Below are 23,652 nucleotides of genomic sequence, written 5' to 3'. Positions count from 1 at the left end.
GTCGAAAGAATTAATGTATTTCTACGCTCTGAATGAAGGCCTCGTATATAAATCAATTATCAGTTGTTTGTCGTAACCTTTCACACTATTAGAAACCGAAAGCGAGACGCAGAGTCATTGAAATGTGAAATGAACCCCCTCCCCTCCAAAAAACCCCAAAACATGTGACATAGAAACCGGGAAACTATCAGCATTAATAAACTACCCCTGAGTGTTCTTTCTTTCAAGTGGTTTCCTGGACGCCGCTCGACTCCGCCGCACTATTGTTGTGGTACGCCAAGAAAAACATCAACCTTTCCCAGGTATCAACTCCCCCGATAAAAGCGTTAATCTGTGTCTGGAACCTGCAGGGGCCAAAGCGTGGCTCAAACTTTTCATCTCGGCTGTCGCGGAATAAAGAATCCATTGATGGCGTTAACACAGATAAGGGGCCACTTCACTACAATGTCTATATTTGGTTTCCTAAATGGTTTATTGAAGATAAATTTTCCAGTACAGATTAACCTTAATGTGATACCGCAACGCGGTGGGGGTTCAATGTGATAATAGCAATCTCTGGCTTTTGGTTGCTTTACGTTAGTGATATAAAACAATGTGTTATCTGCAAATCGCAGCAGTTTTATCACACATTGGAGCTGTTTGATATGGTCGCTATTACTGCCCCCCTCCACCTCACCCTACTTCACACACCCCTCACTCTTTAAAGTGTTTATATACTCAACCTGTTGTAACTAAGTGACTTCTGTGTGGTTTCAACCTGTGTGTGTGTGTGTGTGTATGTGTGTGTGTGTGTGTGTGTGTGTGTGTGTGTGTGTGTGTTTTAGCCTGCGAGCACGCCATAGCGTGCGCTTTTGTGAGCTTATGTGTGCCTGTATGTGCAGCTTCTTTAATGGGGTGGCGAGGCGTTTCATGTGGGGCGTAATGAGATAAGGCCCACGCCACGCAGTCTGCTGTCTAGCCCTTATCTTCACCAAGAGATTAGGACGGACTGATTTCAATCCTGTCGGGTTTGGTTTGCCAGCGGATCGGCCGACACGAACGGCGACCGAGCGCAACGTCAATGGATCAGGCGGACCGAGTGACGGACACAAAGACTGAAGAATTACATGGAGGGGGAGAAAGAGAAGGGAACAACTTTGCCTACTCACTAGCGCCGCCGCTTCGCCCAGTTGGTCGTCGCAGTGAGATGATTCAGTCCAGCGTTGTGTTATAAAGTAATTGGGCGGCGCGGTGGCGTGTGCTCACAAAACCCAGGTTTAGAATCACTGTATAACGATGAAAAGGTCCAGAAACCATCTAACGCTCTATCTTAATGTATGTACTTGAGAAACCAGGCCAGTGCGTAACTGCGTACGTGTGGGCTCTATATCTCCCGTGTACATTTGGGCGTTGTGTGCACGCCAGGGTCTGCGTGTACCATAGCTGTGTGCCAACCGATATAGATGTGCAGGTGCAAGGGTGTGGCGGTGGAAGCGCTGTTCCTAGTAATACGGCGTGAAGAGGGAACTTGCTCGGAGAATGTCTCCTGCTGATCGCAGGGAAATCTCGTCTCTTAAACCGATTAGGATGTTAGCGATCCCCCATGCAATTCACTGTTCGCAGATTACGTACGATTTACTCATAGGAAAAAAAGAGGAGAGAAAGGTCGTTTTTCAATGACCGCGTGAGCATTTAGCTATTTTACTCCGTTAGTTTGTCTTTCACCACGGAGGGTAAGCGTTTTACAAACACTAATTTGTCAAAATTGGTCTGCATAGGAATGTAGGAGAACCTCAGTAATCCAACTATAATAAGTGAATAAAACATGTTTTTTTCTTTTTTCCTTGACCTCTGAAACTGAACTATACTCTATAATTAACACACTTCCTAAACTGTAGTTATAAACATTACTGTTAAATTTGGTAAATCGTTGGTTCTTTATTGCAATTGCTTAGGGTTGCAGGGGTCTTGAGCCTTTCTTTTGAAATGAAGTGTTGACCGGCCAGTGGCCGTTCAGGGTCACAGTTCATACCAACGGGCATTTAATCTAACAAGTCTATTGAAGTGGGAAGAGGAAAAAACATTTAAAATGTGAGACGAACGTTCAAATTCCATGCAGACAGACCTACATAGAGAAATTGAAGGTGTCCTCAAGACTATCAGCCAACATGATAGTCGGAGTTTGACAGAGTTTGCATGTTCCCCTCGTGTTTGCGTAGGTTAACTCTGGGTGCTCCAGTTTCCTTCCGTCATCAAAGACATGCATGTTAGGGGTTAATACTCCTGTCGGTGTCCCTGATGGGGGGCACTGACAAATGGAGCCGTAGTTGGTCCCTGGGCACGGCACTGCGGCTTCCCACTGCTCCAGGTATAGGATGGGTCAAATGCAGAGTATTCATTTCGTTGTGTCCGATTTGTACAAGACAAATAAAGGTATTCTATTTTATTCTATTCTGATAGAGACATATAGAGATATAAAAAACCTGCCTGAAACATGAGTCGACTCTATACGTCTCTTTAGACATGCCCCATCAACAGGATTATAGACAGTTACATCCTCCTCAAATACGTCACAGATCTTCTTCTTCAGCCTGGCCGATAGCCCGCAGAAATGTCTTTCCTTTCTGATTGGGAACATGCAGTCCATTGTCTATAGTAGAGCCTGTTTTAAAAAGAAAGTGGCCATCATCATCTTGCCCACATCCACCTGCACCAACCTGGCAGTCCGGGAGTCTGTTTCTGCTCTGTGATTGGCCGACAGCGGAGCCAGTTAAGTAGCAGTTCTGCGTTGAAAGGGGGAGGTTCCATTCAAATGGCGTGGCCGGTGTGCTCGTGGGGGCTTGGCTTGGCGTGGCTTGGAGACCTTGTCACTGAGCCAGCTAGTCACAACACTCTGGACTTCAGAGGCAGACAGTTGCTCAGGGCCATTGGGAGGAAGTGTTGAGTGACAGAGAGAGAGGGAGTAATAGAGAGAGCGAGACACAATGAGCAGGCACCAGAGTGAAGTCCGACAGGGAAGAGAACAGTAGATGAAGACTTGTGTTGAGGTGACAGGAAAGAGAGAAAGTGACGTCCAGTGAAATCAAACCTGACAAGAGGCAACTCATGAAGGGAGAGAGAGAAGCTGAGGGGACAGATTTTATACGAAGGCGGTAGAACGAAAATAACAAAAAAAAAAAAAAAAAAGGAGGGGTTCGAGAAACCAGAAAACAGACAGATTAACGGGTTAAAGAGGGGAGAGGGGTTGTGCTTTTTCTCTCTCTCTCTCTCTTCGGAGTATGGTGTCAGAGAGCACATGGATCTAGTTGAGCTTTACCTGCCCGAGTGTTTCACCTACCACTCTGACTCTGAGTAAGTAATGCACTGCCTCACTGGGAACTGTGTGTGTGTGTGTGTGTGTGTGTGTGTGTGTGTGTGTGTGTGTGTGTGTGTGTGTGTGTGTGTGTGTGTGTGTGTGTGTGTGTGTGTGTGTGTGTGTGTGTGTGTGTCTTTCTGTGTATGCATGAGAGTGTGTCTGCACGTGCAGTACGGAGACATAATCGTATTCATTGGTAACTACATTATTCATGAACATACTTAGTGACGTTACGTTACGCCAGGACGCCTTTGTTCACTTTTTGTTTTGTACTTTGTTTGCACTTACATGAAGTTCATTCTGTCGTTAAGTTGTTACTATAGGACTGGGCAATATGGATAAATCCAAATATCACAATATCTTTTTTTGACCGATACGGGAGACCTCTATACAGACATCTTTGACAATATTGTAGAGAATGAGCATTGGTGCTTCCATACGATATTTAAACAACGATACATTTTGGAGAAATAATCGTTTGTAATGTGGATGTCGTGACCGAGAAGGCGGTGAAGGCGAGAACAGTCTATGAAGTTCAGAAAACTGAATCGCTTTACCGTTTAAGCAGCCATAACGACAATATTTGACGATATCGCGATATTAGGATAATCCATATCAAGTCTCAGATCACTATATTAATATTATAACAATATATCGCCGAGCCCAGTGGAGAAATTGATAAAGCAATGAGGATCTTGGATCGGGCTCTTAAAGGGAACAGTCTCTCATTTAAAAAGATTTTCCTTGTTTGTCCGATTGACCTGAGTCAAAATGATATGTTCACAGGGGTGGGGGGGTTGTTTGTATTGATTGTGCTCATGTACTGTTTATCATCCATGTTGTGTGGTCAATAAGGCAACTTGAGTGAAAAGGATCCCAGTGACCTGCAGGTCAATTGAGGTAAAGGAGAGGGTTTGCTGAACCATCCACCGGCGGGCACCGCGCGTACATGTGTCAATGAGCATGAAACCGTTTTGGACAACAGACTTTTTAATCACATATTCCACACAGAAACGCTCCTAATATATTTACTCATTAGTTTTGTTTTTTTTGTTTAGCGTTCATTTCCGTAAGCGGGGCCGCGGTTTTAATTACTCCGGCACACTTATGAACCCTCGGATAATCGCTTCCTCAGGAAGCGAAAAAAAAAAAAAAGAATCTAATCGAAATTAAAATAACTTTCCACAGTGGAGAGGGATAAAGAGAGCGAGAGCTAGAGAGAGAGAGAGAGACAAACAAGGCAGAGAAAGACGGAATGTTTAATGCGGAGAGCGAGGACAGATATAGACAAAAAGAAAAAAAGAGGCTTATGGAATAAGACGGGGAAACAGACGTGGCGGAGCGCCGGCCGTTTGGGTGCATCAGCGAATTAGACGAAGAAAGGGAGAAGCGGTTGTCGCTCTGGGCCCTCGCTGTACTCACGCCTCCGAGCCCCCTTCCAGGTTCGCTCCTTTATCCCGTAGCACTGCCTCGCCCCACCGCTGACGGCTTTGACCAAAGTCTTCGATCTCTCTCACGCACTCCGACTAAGAGTCTTAGGGTCTGACGGAGGAGACGCGGCCTCCCGCTGATCCCTGCTCAGCTCCCATTGGCTCATTGGAAATAACGTCCTCTGAGACCCCAATGACCCAAATCAGCCATCCCCAAGGCTCCGGTGCTGTGGAGTTAGGGAGCATGTACAAACTCCGGGGCGTTGGAAACTCCTGTTGGGCCGTTGTATGATATGTTACAGGTAGGGCTCTCGCCTTGATGTTGCTCATTGTAGTGAGCGATTAATAGTCATGCAAATAATTGCGATTAGCAGTTGAATGGACCAATTGTTGTCCCGTGAATCACATGTTGTACCATGAAGTACAACTTTGAGGATTTTGTACGTCAAGTCTCTATTATGGGATTTTATTCTGCATTTAAAAGCATTATTTTTTTTCTCTCACGCCACTTAATTTAACTTTTTTCTTACTGTATAAGGGTTCTTCATCAAAGCGATGCAACCCATTTATAATAAGGGTTTAAAGTCTGAGCAAGCCATCAATAAGAGAAAACCAGGGACAACCAAAAATGGACCATTTAATTGACTTTTTTCTCCATTTGAATCCCACTACAAGTGTAAGTATACATTTACATGAGTGTAACAATATATCCCTTCGTGTTGCAGAAGATTGGTGGAAACATGTTAAATTTGTGTTTTATGTATGTAATGTATTTCTAACATTGGCTTTACATTTCCCTTAAATTTGGATGGAAACGTGTAAGTATTGAATGTAACGATTTTTACAAAACATTTGCAATCAGCTTAAATAACTGATTAGGCGATTAATGTAATGTGTAATTCTCTACATTAACTCCTCAGTTATCTCTGTTGTAATTTTTTGAAATGTATTTTTTTACATTTTCATTTCATTCTTATTACGGCCTTCAGTTTGGTCATTCTCCTCTCATGCAACGCTTGCCCAAGCTTCCTCACATTGGTGTTCTTTTTTCACCTCCACCCCTCCGTCAGATACAATTCCTCCTCACCCCCTCCCTCATTGTCTGCATTATACCTCTGCTCAATTCAAAGTGAGTGCTGCTCTCTCTCTCTCTCTCTCTCTCTCTCACTCTCTCTCTCTGTCTTCTTTCAGCGGGACCAGGTTAATGAGCCACAGAACAGCTCCTTTCTCTTTTTCTTTTTCTCTCTCTCCCTTCACAGGCTTTTCACACTCGCTCTCTATCTGTCTGCCTTTTTTGCCATTCTCTCCCCCTCTCTCTCCCCCCCTCTGTCTCTTCCTCTGTCTCTGTCCGTCCTTTCACGGCACATTTTAGCCCCTTTTGTCACGGTGATGCAATTAGATTTGTTTTGGATACTCGCACACAAAAGAGAGGCAGCGCGTTATGACTTTGAATGGTCGTGCACGAACGAGGGCCATGCTCACACACACACACACACACACACACACACACACACACACACATACACACACACACACGCGCACACACAATGATTTTTCCACACACACTCATAGAATAAACGTCCAATCCTCCCCTGATTTATTCCCCGTGTATAGTGTGCAGGAGCTGCACTGACAGGCCTTTGATGGGCTTTTATGTGGAGTTGTAGATTAGTAATGTGTCGGAGTGAATATCGCATCACATCTGATCACCTCGCTCCAACGCCATTTCATTACCAGGGGGAAAGCGGTGCATCCTAATGGCGGAGCGCAAGTTATATCTCACCTCGCACCCGTCACCGGGTGACACGGCGGCGCGGACACGCGTGATGGATGGCTAATATCGCTTCTAGTGAGTCATTTTAAAAGCAAAGTGAAAATCTCCCGTACAGTCCCCCCCCCCCCCCTAATAGTTTTCAAAGTAAATTAGAGAGAAAAGACGGAGGCGGAGGACGAGTGAAATGGATCAGACTCAAGTGGGGGTTGAGGCGTGTTCGCTGGAGGGGGTGGCCATACTTCAATGATATCACTCGGGCCCATACTTTTTGATGGAGATTTCCGTCTGTACCGTTTCAGCGTGATCCGAGTGTCTTCGACGGCATTCACCCCGGAGAATTTGACTTCCCCTCCTCCCTGTCGGCGCGTCTCCACGTATCTCAATCTCTATGACGACTGTCCGTCTGTTTGTCACAAGGTCTCAGCGTCTGCCCCCACCGCCGCGTCGGTCTCTTTGTGGCTGTGTAGAGGGCTCAGCAGCGCGTGGCCATGGTTTACTCTGAGGGTGGTTAAACGCAGACCGTGCCTTTGCCTACCAAATGATTTTTATTTTTTTTGGATGAGCGCATGCTGATTTACATCACAGGAAGCAGACAAATGCTCCCCCACAGATGCTGTGCGTGTGGGAGCGTGACACCAGGAGTGTGATGCCGGGGTGGATCTGCCACGGACCCTAAAAATGCTTTTAATCAAGTATTGCACTGTTAGAAGAGTACAATTTGGAGGTATTTGTATTTGATAAAGTCCCCATTGTGGTATTTAATACTTTGCTTCCACTACCTTCAAAAGCAAATATCTTTCCTTTTACTCCACTTCATACATTTGCAACAGCTGCAAGGACTTTTTCTATTTATTTTGTAACTATAAACACCAGGTTCATCGAGAGGGTTCAATTAGAAGTTTGAGAATCCCGTCAATAAGAGAGAACCAGAGGGGCGACCACAAAGGGACCGTCAACATTTCTAGCGTTTTTAACCAACAGAGTTCCCATGGAAAGATAATGTCATGATGTGACGTCCAATCAAAATGTGTACGTCCCTGTGTGTGTACGTTTGTCTGCGAGTGTGTGTGTGTGCATGCCTTGTGTGCATTCCTGCACATGTCTCTTTCACTGCAGGTGTCCAGAACTCTGTGTGTGTGTGTGTGTGTGTGTGTGTGTGTGTGTGTGTGTGTGTGTGTGTGTGTGTGTGTGTGTGTGTGTGTGTGTGTGTGTGTGTGTGTGTGTGTGTGTGTGTGTGTGTGTGTGTGTGTGCATATGCGTGTGCATAGAGAGACAGAAACAGGCCTTTTATGAGGAGGAATGGGGACACACGATGGCATGTCAGTACGTGCACGTGCGGGACTGTACACGTCGGGGTGTTTACGATGATACATGAGCATGTTTCCAAGTGCGCGTGTCCACAGTGAGTGTGTGGACGTTAGCCTGCAGCTGGTCATGTGGCAGCGCTTGGAAGTGTGTGTAGACAATTGGGAGCCTGTAGGTCAATGTTTGATATATATATATATATATATACATACACACACACACACACACATACACACACACACACACACACACACACACACAAACACACGCACACATATTGTACTGTTGGCTAACTGTACTGCAAAGTTGGATAACTATTTTCGTCTCTTTAAAGCTTTGTGAAATGATTTGACAGAGGTGTAGGGAAGGTACGAAGGCAAAGCGTTTAATGTGTTTTCCTTAAGGCATGATAGCAACGAAGAATAATAGCATGGATATATAGACATTAAAAAAATGATAAATACATGTTGAAAAATCATGGAGAGACTCAATTGTAATTGCAATTCACGTTTTTCTGCTATTTAACTCTTTAAAAATAACATTAAAGTATTTTTTTCTACAACAGAATGGTGTCCAACAGTATGCAGGATTGGCGACATAATGCTAAGTTAGTTTTAATTTGTTCATTTAATTCTTCATGCTCCATGAATTGGAAAACCGTACGTTCTTGTTTAACTTATTAACCCCATATACTAAGATCTTTACGAGCACACAAAAGAGTGACAGAGTGAAAGAAGGGGAGAAATTGTTCATTTGTCGATATTATTTAAAATGTGTGATGATAAGCCCCCGATGATGAATTTTGGTTTGGCCATTTCCCTACGTTTGCTGAAGCAACCTCCTCCTCTGAAAACAAAGCAGTGTAATAGACCTCAGCTTTGCATAAACGGGAAGGCCCAAACGGCTGGTTTAGGTGGCCGATGCATGGATGGATAGATGGATGGAGGGATGCATGGTGGGATGAATGGTTGGATGGATGGATGGATGAATGGATGGTGGGATGGATAGATTGATGGATGGATGGATGAATGGATGCATGGATTGATGGATGGTTGGATGGATGGATGGTTGGATAGATAGATTGATGGATGGATGTATGCATGGATTGTTGGATGGTTGGATGGTTGGATGGGTGGTTGGATGAATAGATGGGTGGATGGATGCATGGATGGATGGATGGATGGATTGATGGTTGGATGGATGCATTGATAGGCGAATGATGGATACAAGGATTAGATTGTAAGGAGTTTGAATGGCAAATGAGGTAAATGACAATCTCTTACTCCATAGCCAAAAAGAAAACAGCAACTCCAAAGGAATTACAACCCTTTGGCGTGTTTTAGAGGAAAACCTTTTTTTAACAAAAGCCTTCATCATTCGGAGCATCAGATTCTTTTAAAGTGATCCAGTATTGAGAAAATAGCTTAAGCTGAGGGCCAATGGGATAATTGTGGCCAAGTTCTTTCGCAACCAAGTTTTCCTTTAAGTTTCGCTATGTTAAATATTTTTCCATCAAATCAATGCAGCATGTCCACATATGAGGTCAGAAATATTGGCCCTGACATTTCAGATATGGTTTTCTCCCAGGGCCCAAATAGTCACCATTTTCCGTGTCTTTTCCTGCAGACTTTTGGGCAGGATGTCAGTGAGGGGCTTGGACCCCACCTGCCCTTCCACCATAAAGCGTGAGCCGAGCAGCCCTAGCCCGAGCTCTCCGGGCGACGTCAGCCCTGCTCAGCCCAGCCCCGGAAGCTCCTCCTCGGACACAAACTCCAGCTATGGTCCCCTGACCAAGGGCCACGGCCACGCCAATGGATTGGACTCTGCCAGCCTCTACGGCCCCGCATCGGGTCTAGCCACAAATGGAGGAATAAACAGGTCAATCTTCTTTCTGTCCTACCGGCCTTCCATTCTATCCCTCATACTGTATGTACCATTTCTGGTGAGCTAGAGTCACGTCCCTTCTTTCTTAATTTCTCTCTAATTTCTCCTTCTGCTCTCCAGGACGTTCGGGGAAGAAGAGAGCCCAGTGAAGTGTGAGTTCATGCTGAGCTCGGTGGCCAAGCGGCTCTGTCTGGTGTGTGGCGACGTGGCCTCTGGCTACCACTACGGCGTGGCCTCCTGCGAGGCCTGCAAGGCCTTCTTCAAGAGGACCATCCAGGGTGAGAAAGATTTCATTGGATTTCTTGAAAACAACACAAAACAAAAGAAAGGCTATGGAGCATCCATGTCTTCCCCCAGGAGGAAGGCCTGGATCGCTGCGCAAGATAGAAGAAGAGCTCCAAGGGATTCTCTGATTTCTTGGGAAATTTGCTTTTCGTCTGTCTTATCTAGATTCAGACGAAAAGGTGTATACCAATTTAATTTCGGCAACAACTAGCCTAGCTCCCGTGAATTTAAGGAAATGCCCTTTCCCGCATCCCATACCTTGAGTTATTTCAGCCTTACGTCTTGAGAGATACTGCATATCTCAGTACTGGGAACACAGGGATGAAATTGATATTGTCCTACTCCTCTGAATCTGGGTGACACAAAAAAAAGGGAGGGGGGGCTGATATTGGCCAATTCATTTTTTTAATGATTAACTGTCAGCAACTACAAATATGGATAACATCCTCCATAATATATTTTGATGTGGATTTTCATAAAGTTCTTGATGATATTTCATCAACATACAGCCCATCCTAGCTCATAACAGTGTAGAATGAGAATTACCCTCTGTATCTTAAATGGAATGTGGTGTGCTGTGGCATTCAGTAAATGTTGATTGGTGATAAATTGTTACGATGAACTGCAGGAATGCCGGGCCCTGACCGCGTTGTTTCCCCAGAGCCCGAAAGCGGCAAGATGCAGATTTACTGAGAGGCTTCCAGAAGCGAGCAGAAGCTAAATGACTTCCTTTATTAGGGGACGGTAGAGGATGTCTCACCCTGGCAGTACTTAATTTGACAGCCTGTCACAGTCATGGCTCAACCTAAACATCACCATTTCTGTTGAATACCCTTTCCTTTTATGTATCAATACTTTTTATATGAGCCTTCAATTACTTAACTTAGTACAAAATGAGAACCGTTGAATAACTATGGATTTTCTCTTTGGCAACGCAGGCGCATGTTAGTAAAGTGTTTTTGGGTTGTGTTGGGTGACACCAGATTGGGGAGGGTAAATAAAGAGAGAGAGACTGATTCATTCTCTGTTTAATGACAAAACAACCATGTTTAGTAAAATACTTCCTATCCCACCAGCAGTGCCTTGCTGCAGATCACATAAACCTGTTGAACTGGACAGCGGGTGCGATGCAGTGTGCGTGTTTTGGTGTAAACAGCGACAGATCAGTTAGCTCGGGCTTCCTGCTGCTTCTTTCCTAATACAATGGTTTTGCCCAAAGACCTGTTTGCAAACAGCTGACCCGTGGTTAAAGGTTTAGGTCTCAGAATTTGTACTGCCAACATGTTGGAGATCAGAGCGATAGGAGAATGTATGGCTTTTAATCTGCGTTTTTAACCAGGTGTGTGTATCCATACCGTCTGTCGGCAGTGCGTGGTCTGTAGGCAGTCCGTTTTTAAAGGTGTTGTGCCGTGATCCATTAGCTCTCGCTGCGTGTTGGAAACCTGGCTGCGCTTAGGCTCGCCAAAGCTGCCTGCCGCACGCAGATCGTGTTTGCAGTTTAAAGGTCAAGTGAGATCCCCGGCTGTCGGATCACAGGCGTAGATCTGTTGTCTGGCTCATCACACGCATCCTGATTCTGATTGGCTCTAATTGGCCGTGTGAGGTTTTTGGGAACATGGGGCGCTTTCCTGGTACGCCTGGGCGATATGGCCAGTATATTGGATATCATCACAACCGCAGGAAACATACAGATGTACCTTTTTATTACCCAGTCCTGGTTATGAATTATGGAGTTTCTATGTGTCCATTTGGGGGCTGAGATTAAATTCATGTGCTTCAATGAACTGTTTGCAGATAAAAAAAAAGGCCTAGTTGAGAATTATTTATTTGATGTTTTGTTTTTTTTAACATAATCCTAACCCTCCTCATCATTTCGTTCCAGGTAACATTGAATACAGTTGTCCGGCCTCCAACGAGTGTGAGATCACCAAGAGGAGGAGGAAATCCTGCCAGGCCTGTCGCTTCATGAAGTGCCTGACTGTAGGGATGATGAGAGAAGGTCAGTCACACCTATCTACAGTATCTATCTATCTATCTATCTATCTATCTATCTATCTATCTATCTATCTATTTATCTATCTATCTATCTATCTATCTATCTATCTATCTATTTACATTGATATATTTGTTTTTTACTGGCTGAAATTACTTAAGGTACTGTATATCCAAATCTTATGAACAACATAACTTTTAATTTTTTATTTTTCCATTTTTCACCATTTTACCCTCATTTTATGTGGTGTGTGTGTGTGTGTGTGTGTGTGTATGTGTGTGTGTGTGTGTGTGTGTGTGTGTGTGTGTTCAGGCTTTCCTCTAATCGTAACTGCTAAATTGTGACAATGGTGACAGTCTATAATGCTTTATGTGTCAGCTCCACTAATAAACGAATACTCATCATATTAATGTACATTATAAGTCTATACAGTAGTTATATGGACGCCAATGAAACCTGATGCTTTGGCCAGTTTGGCTACTCCAGGCCTGCTAACTGTCTCGTTCTTGAATGTGTGTGTGTGTGTGTGTGTGTTTGTGTGTGTGTGTGTGTGTGTGTGTGTGTGTGTGTGTGTGTGCCCTTACCATCATGTGTGTGTGTGTCACATAGTCCAAATGCCAGTTCACTCGCAAATCACATCCTCAGAAGTTCAGAATCTGCTTTCATCAGATCAGATCAGCACTTTCTAAAAAAAATACTAATAAAACACAAATACCTTTGTACAGGAAGGCCATGGCTTGCTGAAGGTCACAGCTTCTTTATTTTTTTATGTGTGTTAAATAAAATCGACAGACGTTTATGTTCTACAAATAATCGATGACGTTGTGTGAGTGCGTGCATGTGTACGTGTGTGCGTGCGTGTGTGTGTGTGTGTGTGTTTGTGTATGTGTGTGTGTGTGTGTGTGTGTGCCATTCCACTGACATATTGTTGGACCGATTTAGAAGTGACCTGAAAAGGAAAACACTGAGATGCTGCCAACTGTACCGACCACTTTGTGCCTGACAGAAAAAAGGTGGTCTGAATGTTCGTTGTTATTATTATCATCATCATTATAAATATTATCATTATTACATAATATTATATTATATTATATTCTGTTGTGATCTACCCTCAGAGGAATTTGCATATTTCCTGCAAATTGTTTGTGAGAGAGAAACGACACTGATTTGTCCATATGATATTACATGCACAACATTGTATTACAAGCATCACTCTGTGTAAATATAGTTTAGAAATGAATATAAATCACATTTATGCCTTTGACCATGGTGAATAAATGTGTGTGTGTGTGTGTGTGTGTGTGTGTGTGTGTGTGTGTGTGTGTGTGTGTGTGTGTGTGTGTGTTTTAATTAGCTGCGTTTAATAGGCGAGGGGGTCTTCAGCACCTTCTCATTCTGCCTCCAATACGCCCCTCCTCCCCTCCCCCCCCCCCCACCTCCTCGTAAATTCCTCCAGATGCCTTGTGGGATTCCTGGACCTCCGTGAAACGCGAACTGCTCCTCGTAACCGCTCCTCGTAACGCGCCTCGCCGTGCCTCGTAACGCCTCCTCTTCCTCGGAGAGGCTGCAGTAAAAAGCCAGAGACACAGGGGTGTGAGGTTTTAACGGGGGAGAGAGAGAGAGGGGGGAGGGGGAGAGGGAGAGCCCCGTTAAACACACGTCGAAAAGAGATGCATAGGCCGGGGGCCTGGGTTTGATTAAGGTGTTTAGTGCGCTCTTAATTTGTGTTTGCCACTTTGGCAACAGAGCACAGAGGGACATGACTCCAAGGCTTTTTATTTTATTTATTGCTATTTCCTTTTCAAACAAAAGGTGAATAAGTTACATTAACAATGCAAAAGGCTTAATATTATTCAGGGCTTGACACTTACTAGCAACCCCAACATGGCAACCATGCGTCAGCTGTTGATTGCCAAGACTGTTTATTATTATATTATGCATGTTTTCCGTTTCTAAACATAGGGGGCTCTACTACGCTTATTTATTTTAACATATAAAAAGTGGTGGACAACGGTGCAACCGTTAATGTTGAGCCCTCTTATTTACCTTATTGTCTTATCTTGTTATTAACCTTCCAGAACTTGAGAGAATATACTCACGGTGCCTCTTTCTCAATTTCTTGGACCCCTCAGTGGTCGCAGAACCCAGCCGCCGTGGCTCTGCCTGATAGTGTTTATTTGTCACAATATCTGAGAAGCGTGGGATTGTTTACAGTGTACACAAGGAGAGAGAGGGAGAGAGAGAGAGAGAGAGAGAGAGAGAGAGAGAGAGAGAGAGAGAGAGAGAGAGAGAGAGAGAGAGAGAGAGAGAGAGAGAGAGAGAGAGAGAGAGAGAGAGAGAGAGAGAGAGAGAGAGGGGCAAAGGAGAGTAATGGGGGTGATGCTCCAGAATTTGAGGGTTCCGAGCCAGTCTCCTGGTACCAGGCGCACATCCTGGTGCCTCTGATCCCACTGTGCACATTTTGGGAATGTCCTTATGTGAGGGAGGGCGGGAAGGACGGAGGGACCCGACGAACTTCAAACAAAGGGTGGAGGACGGGATGGGACGGAAAATGACGAACAGTGCTTTGACACAGGGGGTCTTACGTGTGTGTGTGTGTGTGTTGTTTGTTATCCGCCATTGCTATTCTTGGCCTTTGGTTGTCAGCACATTCCACCTTGAAGAGTTACACTTAGCTCTAATGTGTGTGTGTCTGGAGAAGGGTCACATCCCAGTCCACACACACACACACGCGCGCGCGCACACACACACACACACACACACACACACACACACACACACACACACACACACACACACACACACACACACACACACACACACACACACAATAAGCCTTCCACCATACGCGTTGAACCCTGGTGATGTGATTATGTCCAGTGTTTGCCGACAGTTAGCATCAAACCTGCTGACAGCCCTCATCCCTCATCTCTGGCAGCTCGGAGACGCACCTGCCATCCCCTCAGGATAATCCACACTTCCTATTTCCCACACCCACATCACCACCCAGGGTCCAGGGGTGAGGGGGGCGCGATTATCTGGCCAATCCCTCCTTAATGCTCTTCCTCTCCTGGTGCCAAGCTCTCCGTCCGCTTGTTCGTTGCTAAAATGAGGCTCCACGGTGTTTAACCCCCAAAGCCCCCATGACTGTTGTTTCAACCCCTGAAGCCTGTTTAAGGGATGGATGGATGAATTTATTTACCGCTGTGGTGATAGATAGATAAATGGATGGATGGATAGATACTGTACATACATAGATGGATAGATGGATGGATGATTGGATAGATAGACAGACAGACAGACAGACAGACAGACAGACAGACAGACAGATAGATAGAGATAGACAGATAGATAGATAGATAGATAGATAGATACATAGATACATAGATAGAATCATAGATAGATGGATGGATGGATAGATAGTCATATCTATCACAACATCACTATCACAGCAGCATAGGCATAAATAAACAGACATAATAAATAGACAATAATAATAATGTAACGGAAATATAAATGGCAATATGAAATATTAGGGAGGGTTATTATATTAGGTATATTAATTATACTTATTCCATGGTGAGGAAATGTAATCTGAGGAAATGTAATCATCATCAATTTATTCCGAGCATAAATACCTTTGAATTAAATTTTGAGTGAACGTTACCTAGAAAGTGTCTCTCCCGGGAGACAGCTCCATCATGAATGCTCTTTAAAGGGGAACTGTGGTTATTTACACCGCCCGGTTCCGGGGAAGCCTATAACCACGACAAAAAACTCACTTTAAGTCACGTTCACATCAGCCAAACAGATGCATTCTATTTTGGAGAGGGATTGAATGTCACTCTGGCTCCGTGCACATGCACGCACACGCACGTTTGTGTGTGTTTATGTGTGTGTCGCCGTGCATATGAATTAGCGCCCGGATTCAATCCTCTCCGCACACTCTCACCTCTCTCCGTCTTTACAGTTTAAATCCCCATCGCCATGGCGACGGCATAGCCACAACGGCTTGTTAAGATGAGCAGTTGTCATCCGCCGGCCTAACGCTGCTCAGGGTGTTGTGTTACGTTGCGTTTTGGATTAACGCCGCTGCGCCGGCATCCGAAACGTCTTGTTTGGTTTCCTTGGTATCTGGGAGGCGTCTTAGAGCGGTTCGAGGATGATTAATTGCAAATAGTGGGGGTTTGACGGAGTTCAGAATCAGAATCATCTTTATTTACACATACAAGAAATTTGTCTTGGTATTTGGTGCAAGAAATAGCAGAACATTTTAAGAAGAATTCATTCCAAAATGAAGTTTACGACTAAAAGCCCACTGGGAATTACACTGAGGGACAGCAACTTATATAACTAGACAATTCCTGTTGGCATTGTAAAAATGTGAGCTGTGTGATGAATGCTCACATATTTGTTTAATGTTTACATGTTTCCATGACAACTTTATTTCTGTGCCGCACTCTTGCACAAAAAGTGGAATATTTTACCCTTCAACAAAGTTACAGCACACCCGTGTGTTTGCACAGTAACAAACCTGACCGACTATTCCTGGCCAGGTGTGCTGTGTATGCGATATGCCTAATGTACTCCCAATGTGATCTGAGTAACTAAAAGGGTGTTTGTGGTGTTTACGGTCCGGTAGGAGTGCGTCTGGACCGCGTCCGTGGCGGCCGGCAGAAGTACAAGAGGAGGATAGACGCAGAGAACAGCCCCTATCTGCACCCGCAGAACAGCCTGCCCCAGAAGAAAACCTGTAAGTTTGTGGAAACGAACCTATTCATATGAACACTTTGCTACTGTGTTCAGTACATTTTTCAAGTATCTGTCCTCAACTGATTGTATTCCGTTTAAGTTTTCGAACAAATATCTACTTTTTACTTGACTGCATTTCTTTAATATATATATATATATATATATATATATATATATATATTTTTTTTTTTTTAATCAGTACTACTGATAGTAATACTACTGTTTATTTACAGTAGTATTATAGGATCTGTTATATCAGGGCATTGGATACAACAAGTATGTTTACTGTTAACTACTTTAACTACATTTAAAAGCAAGAACTTGTATACTTTTACTAAAGTGGACTTGCAGTCTGGTAGTTTGACTAATACTCTTCTATGACTATTACTCGATCGTTTGCTTTTTTGCTCGCTCACTTGTTTATTCTCTCTCTCTCTCTCTCTCTCTCTCCCAGTCTCTCTAGGGGGGGCGGTGGAGAACAAGGTGGTTTCTCTGCTGCTGGTGGCCGAGCCGGAGGGGATCTTCGCCATGCCGGACCCCACTGTCCCCGAGAGCGACATCAAGGCGTTAACCACGCTGTGCGACCTGGCCGACCGCGAGCTGGTGGTCAACATTGGCTGGGCCAAACACATCCCAGGTACATTTCAGCTTTAAATAAATAAATAAATAAATGTCCACAGAGGGCTCTCACACAGGAAACACGCCACACGACCTCTCATTAACTCACATTAACATTATAATCAGCCCAGAGTTGGGATTGCTTTACCATTGTGTGTGTGTGTGTGTGTGTGTGTCTGACCCTGTCTGTCACTGATTCACTAAGTAATGTCCCTGGCTGTATCGGCCAGCTGAGCGGAGGCCAGAGACAGACTAGCGCCACCTGGAAGCATTGGATTACTCCTCCATCTTTCCCTTGGTTCCGACCGCCGCCCTTCTCTCCTCCACACATTCTGAATACGGGGAAATCCTATTAGCACCCAGAACACAACTCACGTCTCCTCTAACCAGGGGACAAAGGGTGAAGTTAAGGGCGGTTCAGCTAAAGGTACGGTCGCACCGTACCTTTAGCTGGGTGCCAATAGGATTTTCCCTCCGTAAAATGCTGTAGCCGTTTATTCGCAAAAACAATGACCTCTTGAAAAAACGACATAACTAGTCTCGCCACCCGTCCCTTACACTAAAGAACTGGAGAAACATAAAATGACGTGTTCCTGATTTTATTGATAGTTTGAGGGACATTTTTCCTTTCAAAAATAGCCAAATCATGAACAATTAGGCAGTGGTATGGGGTCTATTTTCCAAGGACTGGCGCCACTGAGAGCGTACCTTCCTCATTTGCCTAAAGTTGAAATCTGCTCAACTTTCCTTGTCGCCGCGAATCTGTGAGCTCGTCGCTGAACGTAGCTCCGCCCCCTGCAGCCGGATGAAACCGCGATGCATTTGAAATGCATTGCAGCCTGTCACTTTGCAGCACGTGTGCCGGCGGTGTGACCGTACCTTCAGGGTTAGGTCTACTCTCTCTGCATGGGGCTGTCAGGGGGGTTTTCTCCTGTTTGTGGTCAATGGAGATTAAAGCGATGTAGCCAGTTGTTTTGTGAACTATTCGGTCTGATCTGTTCTGAAATGATGAAAGAAAAGTTCAATATTGACAGCGTATTGACACTTTGAGCAAGTGTTTTTTTTGGCCCCTTGGGTGGGAGCCAGCTGTGTCCGTCTGGGGCAACCGGACAAAATAACTTCTCCTGCAGCAGCGAGGGATCTGTGTGTGTGTGTGTGTGTGTGTGTGTGTGTGTGTGTGTGTGTGTGTGTGTGTGTGTGTGTCTGTGTCGGTGTGTGTCAGTGTCTGTGTGCGCACTTTTACATGTCTGTGGGTGTTATTTTATGTGGTTTTACCCTTATGTATTTGTTGTGCTCTTCAACAAAAAATCTGCGAGACAACCCACCCGGTACTTTATTTTAGAAATAGCAAAAAGGAGCGATATTAGAAATGCATTCATAATATAAACATATACGCAAATACATCATATTTGCATCATAGAGATAATGAAGGAATGGCGTAAGAAGCCAAGCGGAGAAACATTTGCACCCAACTCCTCCCTCCGTCTGCTTTATCAGCAAAGGATGTCCACACCCAAAACATCACCAGGGAAACACCTGGGTTTTTGTTGATGCCTTGTCCCTGGAATGCTTACAAAACAAACAAAGCAGGTGTGTGTGTGTTTGTTTGCGTGCTCGCGTGAGTGAGTCGGCAATTAGGACAGCGGCGTGTACGCGCTTGTGTTTGTGTAGTATACATGATGCTGCTGTGTTTCTCGTATTAAAGCGACAATGAATAACCGCACACGCACATACGCGTGCGTGTGTGTGTGTGTGTGTGTGTGTGTGTGTGTGTGTGTGTGTGTGTGTGTGTGTGCGCATCCTTATCAGCATTTCCATTGTTCTCTTGGAAAGGAGGCAGAGGACTAACGGCCGCGCGGCGCAGGCCCCTGGAGGCTGCAGCCGTCCGTCCGCCTCTGTCCTGTCCGACACGTTTACCGTCAGGACGCGGTGCGAGTGATGAGTGTATTTGTGGCCCTTTGCCAGTGGAGTTACCCGGCTGGTCCACGGCACGAGGCAGGGACCGTGGACCGCGCAGCAGAGACCCACCCGAGGGTGGAGGGGAAGATGGAGAAAGATAGAGAAGGAGAGAGAGAGAGAGAGAGAGAGAGGAGAAGAGAGTTGTCGTGACAGTGAAATGAAGAGATGATATGTTTCCTCAGAGGCTGAGGGGAGGGGCAGAGGGGAAAAAGAAAGGGTGGAAGATAGATAGAGGATCCAGTTGTATAGAGAGAGATGAGTGAGTGAGATGGAGAGGGAAAAAAAGGCTGCCTCTTCCTGGCAGCGTAATGGTTGTGTCACATCGGCTCTGGATGAGTGGCGGGCTACATGGCGTCCACAGGGCTGGAAGACTGGAAGAACCAGGGTCCCGGGCGGAGAAGGAAAAAAAAAAAAGGTCCCAGCCATCTGAGTTCTAAGCCCGGGGGGAGGTGAGCATGATGGGGACCACTGCTCCGCCTGCCCCCCACCCCCCACCATCAGCCAGACTGACAGTGATGCGAGGTGAAGTCGCAGGGCCGGCGTGGCAGACGAGATGGCGAAAGACCAACTGCCCTGCACGGATTTGCCCTTTTTTTCTTTTATTCTGTGGCGAGTCGTCTGTCACATTTGAGTGCAAAGCGTTTTTTTTTGTTGTTATTTTTTTTTGCATATGTGCACATTTCTGCTTGTGTGTGTGTGTGTGTGTGTAGGTGTTTAGATGACTCAAATGAGGAAACAATAGTCCCCATCGCCTCCTCTCTTCACCGCCCTGCAGAGTGTCTGCTCTTTGACTTTTTCATTCCATTGACAGTTTGACATTGAGCAGCTGTGTTTCTATCATCTACCAAGCATATCACGACACACACACACACACACACACACACACACACACACACACACACACACACAGACACACTGATCGATCCTACAGTGTAATAATACTGATCCCTATCGACCAATGAAACTGTGCAGCCGGTTTTTCCAATCAATCAGGAAGAGATAAGAGTGAAATGGGCGGCAAAGCCATTCCCGAGGTAATTGTAAAATAACCCTGGATCCTGATAACAATCACTGATGGTGTCAAAAATAAAAGCCCGACCCCCCCGTTCTCCTCCCCTATCCTCCGTAAAATTGCCTCTTTAATTGTAATGATTGTGTGTGTGTGTGTGTGTGCGTGTGTGCGTGTGTGTGTGTGTGTGTGTGTGTGTGTGTGTGTGTGTGTGTGTGTGCGTGCGCACTAGCGCTTTAATGTACGTGGCCACTTGAGTGGTTTTCATCATACCCCTGTGTGAGGTAATAGGCGAAAAGGGTGTATCCCTGGAAAGCTAATTAAAATGGGAACCTATTCAGTGGCGCCGTCCACAACTTCTATTTGTTGTGCACATACCTGCGTGGGGAGGCAGCTCATCAGTGAATGTCTCCCGTCCGAGGACTGAGCACCAATCTGGAGCCTCCTTATTGATCAGTCGGTGAATAAAAACGACCTTGCAATCACCGGCCATCATACGGAAAGCAATCACCCTTAGAAAAAACAACAGTGTTCTGGCAAAGTATTTTACTTAATTGTGAGTTACATGGAAAAGTGGGATGGTCGTCATGATCATCGAGATGGAAACTGCATATCTCCGTGCCGTTACGGCCCTTAGGGTTCTTCTTCCCGACACTGAATTGGTGAAGACATGTCGGGCCTTGGACCTGACTACTGGAATGAGCTGCGGAAAGTCACGCGTTTGTGTGGACATTTTAAAGTGTGTTGTCTGAGCGCTGGTTCTGTGACCTGTGAATGCTTGTACTGTCTGTGACTTTCTCTCTGTACCCTCTCTCCAGGCTTCGCCTCCCTCTCACTGGCAGACCAGATGAGTCTCCTGCAGAGCGGCTGGATGGAGATCCTGATCCTGCGCGTGGTATTCCGCTCGCTGGCCTTGGAGGACCAGCTGGTGTACGCGCAGGACTACGTCATGGACGAGGAGCAGTCGAAATTAGCCGGCCTTCTGGACCTCAACAACGCCATCCTGCAACTGGTGAAGAAATACAAAGCCATGGGACTGGAGAGAGAGGAGTTTGTGGTGCTCAAAGCCATTGCTCTCGCTAACTCAGGTGTGTCAGACAGATTCCCTGCATTCCAATCTGTGTAATCGTGTCGGTCGGCATCCAAATATCTGCACACATAGACCTCACGGTATTTCCATGCTTAATTTTGTTCCTAAGGCATGGTTATTACAATGGGCCAGGGTTGGGCAGCCATGTGCCAAGGAGCACCAAGGGTACGCAGGGTTTCTGATTTCATGGCACATGGTTGTCCAGCCTTATAATAGGGTGATAAATTGAACTCACAAAAATCTCCGTTGCTCCTTCTATCAACCTGCCTTCCCATCTGTGTTTTCCCCTCCTCCGCGCGGCTTGAATAATGACACCGTTCCACTCTCCACAGACTCCATGCAGATTGAGGACGCAGAGGCCGTCCAGAGGCTGCAGGACGTGCTCCATGGGGCCCTGCAGGACTACGAGGCCGCCCAGCACCCGGAGGACCAGCGTCGGGCCGGCAAGCTGATCATGACGCTCCCCCTCCTCCGTCAGACGGCGGCTCGAGCCGTGCAGCACTTCTGCAGCATCAAGCAGGACGGCCGCGTGCCCATGCACAAACTGTTCCTGGAACTGCTGGAAGCCAAGGCCTGACCCTGACGGGCGGCCATTGCCCCTGTCCCTGTCCACGGCTCAGAACAGGGTCCGAGAGGGCGGGACGGGGGGTTGTGGAGACGCTCTTTCTTCTTCATCTGTTTTTGGCCTCTGTTGGACATTCAAGTTCTGAATCTGAATCTCCAGGAACGCACATGTGTTGAGTGAACAGGCAAGCTAGCAGTCAAGTTTTAGAACCTCACTCCTTTAAGTTGCTTCTATTGCGAATGAAAACAGAAGTAAACGGAGCAAGACTCAGAGTCTGAAGGCCTCAAGTGAAGATGAGAAATTGTCTTTTGTCTTTATCGTGAGACGTGTTCTTAACATGGAACGAGTTGGAGGACGACAAACCTCACGATCTCTCCAAGTTTAGATGCCTAAAGTAAAACTTGCTATGTCAAAAGACCACCTGATACTTGAAGATCCTGATGGATTTTTCTATTGAGAAACCATCTTGAAGCCTGTTAACCTTCATTCTAGTGCTTCTAGAGGGGTCCTTTTTATTTGATATTAAAATAAGTGTACAGAGCTGTAAGTCTTGCCAAAGAGTGAAGACTCATTTTAAAAGAATACCAGCAAATATCCACAATTATGTAACACGGTCTGTAAGACGCTAACAGAAAGCATTCATGATCTCCATCGCAAAACTATATTTACATTATGATGCGTCTCTGAGGTCCCCAAAACATGTCTTTGAAGGTTTGTGCCGCAAATACCACTCAGATTATGCATTCTAGCCATTCAAACATGCCTCTATAACCCTCCTGTTCACGACGGGGCTGGTTCAGTCAGTGTGTGTGTCGCTTTAAATGCAAATGAGCTGCTGCTCCCCACGCGCCACTCCGGAACTGTTTGTGGCTTTACGCACAGGGCTTTTTGTTGCTTTCATTCTATTAGGAAACTGAGAGAAATTAAATAAAATACATAAAATAAATACATCTACAATAAAAACACAGTGTTTTTATTGGTTTTGTTTGGAGAAATGCGCAGTGGATTGTACCCGCGTAGCCTACCGTCGACATTACCACCAAATGGGAGATTAACTGGACAATATTTCAACGGGACAGAGTGAGAGAAGTGTAAAATACAGGAGAATCCCGAGAAAAACGGGAGGGTTGACAGGCAGGCCTCAAAAATGGCAAAAGGAACACATAGCACAATTATTTTTTAAATACTTACATTTCCCTTGTCTGCAGTTTTATCACAGACAGTTGGTATTAATTCCTCTTTTAAAAGATTTGTGCTGGTCCGTGCAGCCAAAAGCATTGCAGTTCCCATGCTTATCTCTGAGCTTCGACATAATGCTAGCAGGTCCAGTATTTCTCAAGCGGTGGGTGGAGTTACTCAGATGGGGGGCGGTCTCATTCTATTGAGTCTCCAAGTGACGTAGGAGGAAGACACAAATCTGAACGGCTTGTTGAATCACAAGTTTTCTGGCAAAGGCATCTCACAAAAAGCTTAACATCTCATAACTTGTAACTTATTTCACAGCTTGTGTGGTGTGTTCCCATTAGGGACCCAGATATATGAACACAAGCACTGAAAAAGTGAGTTTTTCATAATAGGTCCCCTTTAATATGTTGCGATCATCTCTTATAATGGTAAATAATACATGTGAAGTTATAGCTGTATTCGGCTGATA

The 23,652-nt window shown here is 45.4% G+C and overlaps 1 protein-coding gene across 2 annotated transcripts; it reads left to right on the top strand.

Moving 5' to 3' along the window:
* Nucleotides 1–3,274: 3,274 nt before the first annotated feature.
* LOC307248115 (estrogen-related receptor gamma-like) lies at nt 3,275–22,041 on the top strand (the record flags this gene model as incomplete). Of its 2 annotated transcripts, none has more annotated exons than XM_080024366.1 (8): nt 3,275–3,330; nt 9,470–9,721; nt 9,848–10,005; nt 11,895–12,011; nt 16,648–16,758; nt 17,212–17,394; nt 21,162–21,431; nt 21,766–22,041. In XM_080024366.1, the coding sequence occupies 8 exons, from the start codon at nt 3,275–3,277 to the stop codon at nt 22,008–22,010; spliced, it is 1,392 nt and encodes a 463-aa protein (XP_079880492.1). In that variant the 3' UTR covers nt 22,011–22,041. The 2 variants fall into 2 exon arrangements, with proteins under 2 accessions (XP_079880492.1, XP_079880493.1); XM_080024367.1 differs by having other exon boundaries at nt 9,470–9,736.
* Nucleotides 22,042–23,652: the final 1,611 nt, after the last annotated feature.

Source organism: Zeus faber, assembly GCF_960531495.2.
Source record: "Zeus faber genome assembly, chromosome: 2".
Lineage (NCBI taxonomy): Eukaryota > Metazoa > Chordata > Actinopteri > Zeiformes > Zeidae > Zeus > Zeus faber.
This window is presented reverse-complemented; position numbering and strand designations above follow the sequence as displayed.